Source organism: Bos indicus x Bos taurus, chromosome 2 (genome assembly GCF_003369695.1).
Source record: "Bos indicus x Bos taurus breed Angus x Brahman F1 hybrid chromosome 2, Bos_hybrid_MaternalHap_v2.0, whole genome shotgun sequence".
In the NCBI taxonomy this organism is placed as follows: domain Eukaryota; kingdom Metazoa; phylum Chordata; class Mammalia; order Artiodactyla; family Bovidae; genus Bos; species Bos indicus x Bos taurus.
This window is the reverse complement of record NC_040077.1, coordinates 14,539,150-14,552,192: the sequence shown is the minus strand read 5'-3', so window position 1 is coordinate 14,552,192 and position 13,043 is coordinate 14,539,150. Positions and strand designations below refer to the sequence as shown.

At 36.0% G+C, this 13,043-nt stretch overlaps 1 protein-coding gene across 3 annotated transcripts in view; it reads left to right on the top strand.

The window, feature by feature from the left end:
• The window catches only part of ITPRID2 (ITPR interacting domain containing 2), a 96,147-nt gene that overhangs the window by 66,157 nt on the left and 16,947 nt on the right, over window positions 1-13,043 (top strand). For all 3 annotated transcript variants that reach the window (XM_027556128.1, XM_027556139.1, XM_027556147.1), the window contains 4 exons: window positions 816-1,024; window positions 1,898-2,598; window positions 8,760-8,832; window positions 12,710-12,798. In XM_027556128.1, coding sequence (XP_027411929.1) covers window positions 816-1,024; window positions 1,898-2,598; window positions 8,760-8,832; window positions 12,710-12,798 — 1,072 coding nt within the window. The remainder of the gene's footprint in view (window positions 1-815; window positions 1,025-1,897; window positions 2,599-8,759; window positions 8,833-12,709; window positions 12,799-13,043) is intronic.

The window sequence follows — 13,043 nt, the reverse complement described above, 5'->3', positions numbered from 1 at the left end:
AATAAGCAAATACATATGCATAAACAAGCAGCTTATTGTCCAGATTATTGTTGTGAAATTTGAACATTTTCTCTGAAACAAATTGAAATTTCCTTCTGCTCACCTTCTGTCTCTAACATTCCTGGTTTCCCCAGTGAGTCTCAGCTTGGATTATCACCGGCATGAGAGATAAGGGTTACAAAGTGTTCAATTCCCAATAGAATTAGAGCAGGAATTAACCCCTGTGTTATCCAAACTCTCCTTACTTTACTCCTCCTGCTTCCTGGGTGCAAGTGGTTAGAAAAAAGTTGAAAGTAAGCTCCTCCCTCATCTTTCTGAGATCAGTTGTTACCTGTATTGCCTCTTCTAGGACAGCGAAAGATAGCAGAAAAACTCAAGTTCTGCAGAGTGTCCCTTGATACCAAAGTTGTACCAACTTCCTAGTCCATTTTCCACTTTTCATTTTTTCTTTAATCTGTTTACTCTTTATTCTCCCTCATCTGTCCTCTAATTCTTCAGCTGCTTTACTGGACATCTCTTAAAATGACAAAAAAAATAAGGTGAGGAATCAGATAGTTTCTTTACTGAGGGTGTTATTGGTGTTCTTAGGGCTTAGCTCTTTTTCGCAAAACTAACAGCTTGAAAGAACAGACTCCTTTTAAGGGTTATTTATCGCATTTGGTGCATAATGTATAAAAATGTTGAAATAAATAATGGTTTAAAGAGTAAAAGGGGTATAGGATCTTTTCACAAGAAAGTAGGAATGTGAATTCATTTATAATGTGATGTGGACTATAAACTTACTTTACATCTTGATTTCTTTTTTTCTTTTTTAGTGTTTCAGAATTGTTGGAACTTTATGAGGAAGACCCTGAAGAAATCCTGTATAATCTTGGATTTGGACGAGATGAACCAGATATTGCTTCCAAAATTCCTTCCAGATTTTTTAATTCATCATCATTTGCCAGAGGAATAGATATTAAAGTATTTCTGAGTGCACAGATGCAACGGATGGAAGTAGAAAATCCAAATTACGCTTTAACAAGTAAGGTTTTTAAATGTTAGCATATTATTTTAAAATTTTTTCATCTACACAGCAAGATGGTCTTGTTTTTAAGGCCTTACTAATTTCTAAGAATAATTGTGGAAATTTAATTATTGAGGTTAATACAAAAGCTGTTTGCTTATTCTAAATTTTTATTATTCTATTTATAGAAGTTAATTTACCTATCCTCCCACCCCATTCTCCACTTAAGTGTTACATTGGAGAATGTAACTTACCTGTGGAACCTTACACATATCTCCAGATTGCTTTTGTTCCAAAAGAAAATAAATAAAGGAGAGGCCTTTTACTATTAGTTGAGGTCAGTCACTTTCAGATGCTTTTCCTATAAATCTATAAAGGTATGGCTAATTTGATGATTTTTCATGTTAAATCTTCTGCTTATTTATTTATTTTTTTCTATTGACCAGGCATTCCCAACAGTGGGAAACTCGGTGGTCCTTGGATTAGTTTTAAGAGATCTGTAAATCCAAGCCCCCTCCCATTAGGTATAAAATATATGCTTATATATACTTAACATTTGGAAGAGTTCAATAGCAGCTATAGATCAATAGCAGTCCTGTCTATTTTATTCCGTGTTGTCGTTATGCTTTGTCCTTCCTTGTGATTTTTTAAAACATAAATTCTAGTACTTAAGAGTGAAAAATCTTTCTCCCTCTCCACAGTAAATAGAGAGGTTTTAAGTGTTAGATAAAGAAAAGAATCTGGTTTCATAATCTTTGTGATCTAAGTAGTTCAGTTATTGAAATTCTGAACCATAATAATGGTTTAATTAATAATAGGTGTATATATACACATATAAACATAAATATATATATATACATATATAATTTATTTATTTTTTTACTTTTGTAGGCCGTTTTCGTCAAATTGAAGTGCTTACTACTGTGGCCAACGCATTTTCTTCTTTATATTCCCAAGTCTCTGGGACTCCCCTGCAGAGAATTGGAAGTATGTCCTCAGTGACCTCTAACAAGGAGACAGACTCACCTCCACCTCTAACCCGGAGTAACACTGCAAATCGCTTAATGAAAACACTATCGAAACTAAACTTATGTATTGAAAAAACAGAGAAAGGAGAAGGCAGTACTCCTTCCCTGGCAGTTGACAAAGGAAAGATAGTAAACATTTCAGTGATGGAAGAAAGTGGCAATAAAAACGATCAGAAGTCTCAGAAAGTTGTGAAGAAGAAAGAGTCGTCTTCTGTGTTGGCTACAGTTAAAGAAGAAGTGTCAGGCAGTTCAGCAGCTCTTGTGGAGAATTCTGACATTGATGGACTTTCTGATGAAGCAAATAGTAATTTTAACCGTGAAGCTGAAAGTGGACAAAGTCAAGAAACTCAAAGTCATGAGAATAAACTGGATGAGGAATCTGGTTTTCTAGAAACTGATTTAGGTGGTGATTTCAACATGTCCAGTCATAGTGAGCTGGAAAATAGCGGGGAGCTGAAAAATGTCCCTTTGTGCACACCTGAAAAAGAGCCATGTGCACCACTCATGATCCCATCCATAAGAAATATAATGGCACAGCAGAAGGACTCCTTTGAAATGGAAGAGGTAGGTGGAAAACTAATGAGGACTGTTTCAACCAGTGAGTTAGGGAAAACAGTGCCCCCAAATGTCTTTAAAATGAAAGTTGGTGAATGGATGTATACTAGAAAAAATCTTCTTGATTTTGACTTTTCAGGTTTTTTGTTTCACAGACCAAGATGTCACTGGACTGTGTGGTGTCAGTATAATAGCTCCTCTGGATCTTCTGTCACCATTGTTTTTCTTTCTCAGTTTTAACAGTTTGATGCTGTGAGAATGCCCTGAGAGAGTATATTCAAACTCAGATCAATGTTGCATAGTAGTTAGATTTAGGTAACAGGCTTTGAAGTCAGATGGGTTTGAATTCTGTTTGGGCCACTGAATTGCTGTGTGCCTTTGGGCAAGCTTTTCTGAATGTTATCTCAGTGGAAGGGTAAGTGTGAAGATTTTGAGGTTAGGTCTGGGTATGGGACTAGAAAGAACATGAAGCTATAGGAAACCTTGAGGAAGAAGGTTTGAAAGAATTTCTGCAGCCCGGGAAGACCACCAGTGAGTGAGTGGTTACTTTTTTTTAAACATGATATTCTTTGGTGGTGGTGGTGTTCAGTCGCTGAGTCGTGTCGGACGCTGGGACACCATGGACTGTAGCCTGCCAGGCTCCCTGGTCTTCTACTGTCTCCCAGAGTTTGCTCAAATTTATATCCATTGAGCTGGAGCCAGTGGTGCTGTCTAGCCATCTGATCCTCTGTCACCCCTTGCTCCTTTTGCCTTCAATCTTTCACAGCATCAGTGACTTTTCCAATGAGTCTGCTCTTCCCATCAGATGGCCAAAGCATTGGAGCTTCAGCTTCAGCAAAACAGTCCTTCCAGTGAATATTCAGGGTTGATTTTCTTTAGGATTGACTGACTTTCTTACTAGTTTACATAAATTTCAAATTGGACGATTTGTGGCTATAAATTGTACAGGGTGTAATTTTTCTTTTTAAATTTTATTACAGAATAGTGATAGTTCACAGCTGTTTTAGAATCGCTTGCCATTGTTTTAGGGAACTAGGAAGCGATAATTGATTCTGCCCATAAAATGTCCTCTTAGGTGAGTGTGTATCCCTCATTCAGTTAAGACTTTTCATTTATTGCAAAATTCCAGTTGTTCATATCTTTTTTGTGGTCTTTGAATGCATCTTTTAGTACTTTAATTCCAACTAAAAAGGAGGCAAGAGCAGGCCTTTGAAATATGTTACATTTTTTGGTAAGCTGCTTTATTTCTCATTATAATGAATTCAGAAGATGACAACTTTAATAGAACCTTTTTGTTCCATTTTGTTGTTGAGTTGCTCTTTTGTCTTTGTTTTGGTCTAAACTTGTCCTAGCATTCATAAAGTGTACCTTCTTGCCTTCCTTTAGGGCCCCTCTTCTATGACAGTCAAATAGAGTGCAAATACTTGTTGGTTACTTGTAGACCTGATTTAGTGACTCAGATGAAAAAACACTCTTACATGTTGCTTTTTAATTTCTAGAATTCTTGAGTTCTAAGCCAAAGTTTTGTTACTGATACCATACACAAAAGTTCTTTACAATGTTTATTAAGTGCTAGATAGATGTACTTTGGTGGCAAGTGAACATTAAAACTGGGTTGTTTTTTTATGGGCAGGGTTTGTTTTTTTTTTTTTTTTGCTCCCTCTGCTGGCAAGAGCAGTTACTGAAGAAAGTAACTTGACATGGAAGTGTATTTTTTTGAAGTCCAAGATTACAGGCATGGATGGTTTAAGAATAACTGAAGATTTCTGTTTTCCAAAAATAATACATAGTCAACCATAGCTATGTTGTAAATACAGGGAATTTTAAGGATAATCCTTATTCTTCAGATATATTTCAAATATGGATAAAAACCTCTTAGAATTGTGTTTTTAATCCCTTTGGGAACTGTAAAGAAAGCTTGTAGAACAATGGATAAAGAAAGGAAATAGTGTGTTTCTTTAATTTCCTTTTCTCCCAAGCTTGTTGAATCATACCAACAAATGAAGAGAACAATCTTATTAAAGCAAACTTTTAGATCCTATTCAAAGTAGGTTGTTACTTTTTTCTTTTGCACTCTTTTCCCTTGAGGCTTGATTCCTATTGGGAACTTTCTTCCTTTTGTAAAAACAGAGAATAATATAAGCTAGAGCACACACACTGTCTCTCAGTAAGCCAGTTTTCAGGTTCCTTGAATGCCAACTGCTCTAGGTAACTAGGTGGGAGAAAAAATTGCAGACGTGGCTCTCTGTATGAAGCTGCGTGGTCCCCCTGAGGCAGAAGGTAAGATCTGACAGTCACCAGGAGCAGAGAGAACTATTTAAATGTAAAAAGAGTTAAATAGATGACAAGACTGAGCCAGGCCTTGGAGAGTGAAAATGACTATCTCTTAAGATAAAAAAAAAGGGTCAGACACTTTTCAATTAAAAATCAATTTTCCTTATAAAAACTATCTTGCAGGCTAGTTTCATTGTATCTGAAAGTTTTAAAGACCTACTCTTGAGTTTTCTAATTCTTAATGACTTGCTTGGATTATTCTTGTGTTCTTGAAATAATTTATTTCGAATAGATACATCATGGTAACTGTCTAGAGCCACAGATTAGTAGTATGAATGATTCACAGTTAAACCAGAATGATTTTACTCTATAAGCAATTGTTCATCTTTTAGGTGTAAAGGAAAAATTTCTTATACTTTGAACGTTAAAGGAAGGAGAGTTTTTATCTATGTATTTCTGTAAATAAGTTACCTTGTGTCTCTATAAATAAGTTTATATTTAAATTAAAATACCATCAGCTGCATATGCAATTTTTTAACCTACTGATGCTTTAGTAAATGTTTCTAATCCTGTCTTCACACTGATTACTGATTTAACTTATGTACTTCATTACTTATTTTTAGCCATTAAATTTCAGGATTCTTATTACATTTACTGGCCTGAGTTAAAGAAATCCCAAACCAGTCAAATACCTGACAGTTAACTTGTTCCATTGGTCTTTCAGAATAAGACTTGAATTTGGGTCTTTGTACAAACCTACTCCTTTTGATTATGCCATACAATTTGTACAGTCTGACGGTTAATAGGGTCAGACACTGGCAAGAACTCAAGTCATGCAATGCACAGCTTCATGCCACTTCTTTGGAAAAATAATGCTTTCCTTTGAATTTTTTGAGGCATCATTAAAAATTAGGATTGTGATTTTTGAAGCTTCAGTTTTGTTTTTTGCTATACTAAGTTGGTTTTTGTTTTTTTGCCTGCTAAGGCGCTGTAATCATGTCCAGCTCTGTGTAACCCTATGGATTGTAGTCCGCCAGGCTCCTCTGTCCATGGGCTTCTTCTGGCAAGAATTCTGGGGTGGGTTGCTGTGCGCTCCTCCAGGGGATCTTCCTGACCTAGGGGTTGAACCCATGTCCCTTATGTCTCCTGCATTGGCAGGCAGGTTCTTTACCATTAGCGCCACCTGGGAAGACCTTTTTGCTGTATACGTTTTTTTAAATCTTAGAGGAAGGGTTGAGTTAGAACATTCTGTGTGTTTGCTGCTCTATAAAACACAGTACAACAGTATTGTGCCTAAGAAGATGTATTTTAGTCAAGATAAATGTGACAGGTTTTGAAAAACCAAACTAGGTATCTGCGTAGTAGCAGGACATTGATTCAAAAAGAAATCTTTGTTTGATTAAAACATTTTTAAAATGTCGTAACTCAAATGTGTGGATTATTCTAAAGCTGTTTTCCTATAGCTTTAAATCCCAAAACACTGAGACCCAGTGATTTTTATCATTTTGAGTGTTTTTTTTTTAATTTTTATTATGAGAAGCTTCAAACTTACCCAGAGATTAAATAGTAGAGGGAACACCTATTATCCGTCACTTAATTCAGTTATCAATATTTAGCTGTAGTTGATAAAAGATCAACTTATAGCAAAGGACCAGAATTTCACTAAGGATTTAAAACCATGGAATAGGAAAAATCTTGCCAAATAAATCTTAAGATCTGTGTTTGGATTATAATTTTCTGTGGGGCACCCCATCTTGAATTTGAATGCTTTCCTCTGCACTTCTATAACTATTGCTGCTGCTGCTGCTAAGTCGCTTCAGTCGTGTCCAACTCTGTGCGACTCCATAGACTATAACTAATACTGAAACATAATGAGCTGTGAAATTCAACCATTATCGCTAGCAAGTCTTTTTCTGTCTTCCAAGTGATTGATGATTTTAAGTAAGTGGGAGGAAGGATCCTAACTTTAGTGGCTTTATTAGTAAAATATGATACTGTCAGCTCATTTTTAAGGGCCTGTTCTTTTTTTTTGTTGTTAATTATGGAATTTGTAGTGGAGGGAGAGGGAGTTTTTTGTTTTTTGGGGTTTTTTTTGACAGTGGAGTAGCATCTTGAAGGATAGTTCACTGAGGATACATATACATTAAAGTCATGTTATCTTGTGACTAAATTTATAAATCTGAAGAATAGAATAGGGAATTCCTATGGCATAGTGGTAAAGAATCTGCTTGCAATGCAAGAGACACAGTTTGATCTCTGGGTCGGAAAGACCTCCTGGAGAAGGAAATGGCTACCCACTCTAGTATTTTTGCCTGGACAGTTTCATGGACAGAGGAGCCTGGAGGGCTACAGTCCATGTGGTTGCAAAGAGTTGAACATGACTGAGCACACACACGAAGAATAGAATATGTGATAATTCTGCATTTAAAAACGAGAGATCATAATCTTTTGCCTAAGCTGAGATTCTTAGAATAAAATTAAGGAGACATTTTGGTTTCTGTTATACTTTTTCAGTCTGTTTGATATTTGGTTTTACAGAAAACTCTTTGAAGTAGGCTAGGCCTGAATAGAGGCTAATAATAGACCTTCTGTTGACTATAAAAAGAAAATGTATTTTGTTTCTTTGCACACAAAACAATGGTTTTCCTGTTGAACTTATGTCTGCTGCTTTGAAGAGTATAATTTTTTGATAATAACAAAGAATAGTAGAAACTGTTTTATATGTAATTTATAGGTGATGGTTTTAAATGACCAGTATGCTTTCAGTTTTCAAAAGATAGACAAACATGGATTCATGTTCAACTATGTAGCTGCTGCTACTGCTAAGAACAAAGCACAGATCAGAGCAGTTTTAAAACTGGATAATAAGATCTTTAACCTTTTAAGTTTTTCATGTTGGCTTTTCTACTCTCATTCCTATGGAATATTTCTTACTCTGGAATGGGATTCATAGCTCAAAAACAGGGTTCTATCTAAAACTTGTTTGCTATTTACTTTCCAGTTTGTTCAAGGCCAAAAGCCCAAACGTTTGGCGGGTTTTCCCACTTTACTAGGATGTTATTTAGTATTTTAAGTACAAATCATTTCAGAGTAAACGGTTGGGCATTAGTATTATACTCCCGCAAGTATTTAATTTTAGGATAGAGTTAAGTTGTTAGGATAGATAGAATATTGGAGGAGTGGGTATGATGAGTAAAGAATCAGGCAGTTCCTAAATTATGTAGTTGTTCAGGTAGGAAAACAAAAAGACAGCATAAAAGGACAGCTTCTGTGGGTTTGGTATCTATTTGAACGTAATTTTCATGGAGAATTTATGGCTAAGATCTTTCACATTTTAATCCTGTAATGAAACCTGCTTGTCCACATACAACTTCCAAGTTATGTCTTGAAAGAACATTTATGTCAAGACAAAGCCATCTTACACATGAGTGGTTATGTGAAACCTGAAAATTTGTGGACTTTTATAAGATTTTGCAATGGGAGCACGATGTGCTGGTTTTCAAGATACAAGACTTGTAATCGCCTTAAGTGATTGCAGTGAGTGTACTAGTGTTTCTCTGGGATTGACCTTACACTTCTAAGTTTAACATTTAGAGAAGAACTTTTTCTTATGGCTCTGTTTTTCATTTAATAGCAACTTATTTTTAATGAAGTATTATACTTTACGCATGTAGTTAGTTTTCTTTGTTAGCTAGAAAGTCCTGTTGTTAACTGAAAAATAGATCATAAAATTGAGATGTGGGACATTATAACAATTTTGAGATAGGTTGCACTTTTTAAATATATAAAGCATTGGTACCTTCTTAGTTAGATTGGTTGTTAGTAAATGATTATTAAGAAGTATTCTTCTTTGCCACCGATTCTTCAAGTTTTAACTACCTAAAACTCTTCTGTAGGTCCAAAGTACAGAGGGAGAAGCTCCTCATGTTCCAACCACTTACCAGCTAGGTCTTAACAAGTCAAAAAGAGGTAAGTAAGCCTGTACTCACTGGTATCTGAGCACATTACCGAAATGTCTTTGGGTGATGTGGAAAAGGGGTTTTTTCATCGGTCAGTGTTTGCAGTGCTTATAAATATAAAAAGAAGATGAAGAACACAGGTGTACATGCTTCATTATGGTTTGATTGTAGAATCTTTGGTATCTTCCTGAAGACTTTTGTGCTCATAAAGTAATTTTAATTCACTTATCTTGTAATGACCTCCTTGCACAGTTATGTGTATTCTAAATAATGTTTTAGTTCTGCACAAGGGCTAGATGGGAAGTGGTAGAGCAACAAAGTCAGGCCTGCTTTTTACATGCTTATGTTTGAGATGTAGACTTGTATTAGCCACCTCTGGGTTTTCATTACTTAAATCTAGCTCCTAGGTATAATACATGAATGTACCTCTGGCAGAAAACACCAGTTTCTCAGCGATAGTTAAAGCTAGTTAAATTCAAAGTAGATCAAAGGTGAGTTGCTGTAGGTACTGTTCTTCTCTTGAGTTATTAATTATTGACCAAAGACCCTTTGAATCAATTTCTTTCACTTTTAACTTGCAACAAGAAAAACATGTCTGATCATCTTCAAAGTTGTAAAGCTTTGGAGATTTAGGGAGAAAGGAAAGGAGAAGAGAAGTTAAATGACCACTGAAGGTAGGAGTATTTATTTTTAAAACTTCACACATGCTGAACCACCCTGTTTTTTTGTTTTTGTTTTTTTTTAAAGCAAGATTCATATGTGTGTTCCTAGAATAGGAAATTACATGTTCTCTTCTGATCTCTGGAGTGACTCCATATGAAACAATCTGCATATAAATTTTCTTTTTCTATTGCAGTACAGTACTGACAAACAAGATCCCCACTCTCCCTAGGGCACCACAGTTCTGCTCAGACACAAAATGAACTTTACTGCTTAATTTTTTTCCCTTTGTGAGCCCATAAATATATGTGTTCCTGAGCTGTAAGGCAGAGTTCATAGCCATCCAGGAATCTTTGCTTTAGATAGGTACAGGGATGCATTGGATAAAGCAGCTTGCCCTGTGTCAAAAGGGGGATGAAAACAGTATAATTACCTTAAGATCCTTGAGGAGTAAGCTTCCTGTAGTGGGAAAGATGGAATGTGGTTTGTATTCACATCTGAGTTTCTTCCTCTTGTCTTCTGTAGGAGCTCTTATTTCTGGTGCCATAACTAAAAATGGTAACTCTTTTTTGAATCACATCTTTGTAAATTAACAGTAAAATAGTTTTGTGTATATGCATGAAAGAGGGAGAAAGAACAATAGTGTGTTTTAGTCATTTTTTTTAAAGTAGCCTTCCAAATTTTGATGTGATATGCAAGTATGTTAATCCTAGTGGCAGAATTTGAATCACTGGTAATATATTCATCTCACAAGTTTAGTAAAAGTGCACACAGCGCATGTATAAAAATGCTTCCCACTTTGGTAATAGAATTTCTGAAGCTACAGTAATCTAAATCTCAGATGCAGTCCCAGGATTTACAATAGAGGTTTAGTGACGCAACTCATGTCACAAGTTAACATTCACTGGCATGTTAAGAACAGTCCAATAGTGTCCTTACTGCCAAAGATGTTCAATATTTTCTTTGGCCTAGCAGGGTATGCAGGTGCACTGTTTCTCTGTGATGCTGGATAAATAGAATTGGCACCTTTTGTTTTGTTCTCACTGTAATGTTTGCTTTAACTTCCTAGTTTTTAATTAGAAATAATGTCTTACTTCTTCAGTTAGGACACAAGTCTGTTTCTTTTTAATTCTGCCTTTTTCTTTGGTAAACTATGCTTTTTGTGAAACTGAAATGTCTGACTAAAGAGTCTCAATCGTGATTTATAGTTTACAAAAACGGTTTCACCTACATTCTACTTAGTTTCTGAAGTAATACGGTAAGGTAGGAGAACTATTGTCTCATTTTCTGAGGAGAGGAGTTACTGCTTACGATGATAAAGCCAGGACTTGACCCAGGTCTCCTTGTTCTTTCCACTGCCTGACATCTGCTCTGAAGCCTAAGCAGTCCACACTTGACCTGGTGTGTGTGTGAATTCAGACTGGGCTGACTGCGGAGGAGGCGCTTGGCACGGGCGGTGCTGCACGGTGGCCAAGACGACTCAGGGGAGAGAACCGGAGGGAAGCTGGTCAGGGCTTCCTGGGCTCTTTGGCAGCTGCCCTTTGCCCAAGCAGATCGGGCAGTTTCACCTCTAAATCCTCTAAGCAACTGTTGAAGTCTGTTGTTGCTTTATGGAGATAACTTTATGGAGATTGATTAATTCAGCAAATACGTTTTTATTGTTGGCTTGCTCTAGTTACTTGGGATACAAACAGGAATAAATAAGGTTCCTGTTTTCAGAATACTGACAATCTAGTTTTTCTTTTTAAAAAGGTATGCAAACATACAATTATGGTGATGACTCCTGTGGCATGTTAATCATTTTCTCGGATAATGTACTGCATAATTAGTACCTGTAGTAACAGCTTACTCTAATTCAGTTTCACAATTATTACAATTTACCTAAACTTATCAAGATATGGATCAGTTCCTTATATTATACAATTTTTTTGACTTCAAAACATTACAGAATTATTTTACATTTTTAATGGGAAAAATATTATTCCATTTCATGTTGCTCCAGGTTGAACCTAAGGTAATTAGAATATTTTTCAAAGTCAGGCAACCAATAATTAATTTGGATTTTATTCAAACATATTATGGAGTACTTCCTGTCATTCAAATCTTAAATGAATGTGGACTTGGTAAACACAGAGTATTTAGCCTATTGCTTCTGCAGAACTTGACTGTGTCATGAAATGTCATCCTCAGTAAATGTAACAGCTGTAAAGTCTCCCCTACTATGGTGCTCACAGTGTAACTGGGCATGGAATCATGCCTACTGTGCTTAGTTGGCTTTTTTAGTTACTTAAAAAAATTTTTTTTAGCTTATACTAACCAGGAATGATAAAAATTAACAATATTACCTTCTAGTTGAACCTATGTGATTTTCATTCAGCTAAGAAATAATTGTTTCATAACTTACAAATGTTTGCAGCATTTGAAACATCAGAGACATTTAAGTTTTCTTGCATATAAATTATTAATTTGTTGGCCTTAATTGTATTTTTATTTTCTTATTGGGAAGGTAATAGGTGTTTTTAAATACATAGAATTTTATGTATTTATTTTCGGTCATGCTGGGCCTTTGTTGCCACACACAGGCCTTCCCTAGGTGTGGCGAGCAGGGGCTGCCTTATAGCGATGGTGCGTGGGCCTCTCACCCCACTGGCCTCGCTCGTTGTGGAGCACAGGCTGTAGATGCACAGGCTCCAGGGGTGTGGCACATGGGCTCTAGTCACAGACTGCGTAGTTGTGGCCCGTGGCCAAGCTGCTCCGTGGCGTGTGGGGCCCTTGTGGACCAGGCCTCACACTGTCTCCTGCATTAGCAGGTGGACTCTTTACCACTGAGCACCAAGGAAGCCCGTACATGTTTTATACACTGCACTTAAACTTCTGATTTCACCTAAGTGTCTTTACATATTTTACATAATGAAAATGGTTTATTTGGGACTTTAATTTTTATTAGAGCCATTTTTCATTTCAGCAGGTTGTTCTCCAAGGATAAGACCAAAATACATGATAATTAGCGCTTAATTTGCAACACTGAGAATTTCTGATGTGATTCAGTTTTATTTGAATTCAGGTCACTTCCTATGCTTTGAAGCCACAATTTGGCATAAGTAATGCATACTTTTCTCAGAAAGAGTCACTGTTGTGTACCATGTATCTTTTGGAAATCATGTAATAAAGGTACTCACCGAAGTCCTATATAGCAGTTTTGTATAACTGCATTTCTTTTTTGGTAGATCAATTATTACGTACTGCAAGTCAGCACTCTGATAGCAGTGGTTTTGCTGAAGATTCGACAGACTGCCTCTCGCTTAATCATCTTCAGGTAATATTTCCTATCATAGTAGGCGTTATGATTAACTTCTTTATATTTAGGTGATTTTTCACTGTCTATATATTCAAGAGAATCTGTGCAGTATTTATTTTTCAAATGATAGCATCTGTATCCTAGAGTTTTAGTCTTATTATCTGAGCATTTGTCTATAAATGTTAAGTTACACTAATTATTCATCTTTCTCTGACTGAATATTTAAAAACAACAACCAAAAAAGCTTCTTCATTTTTGAACTA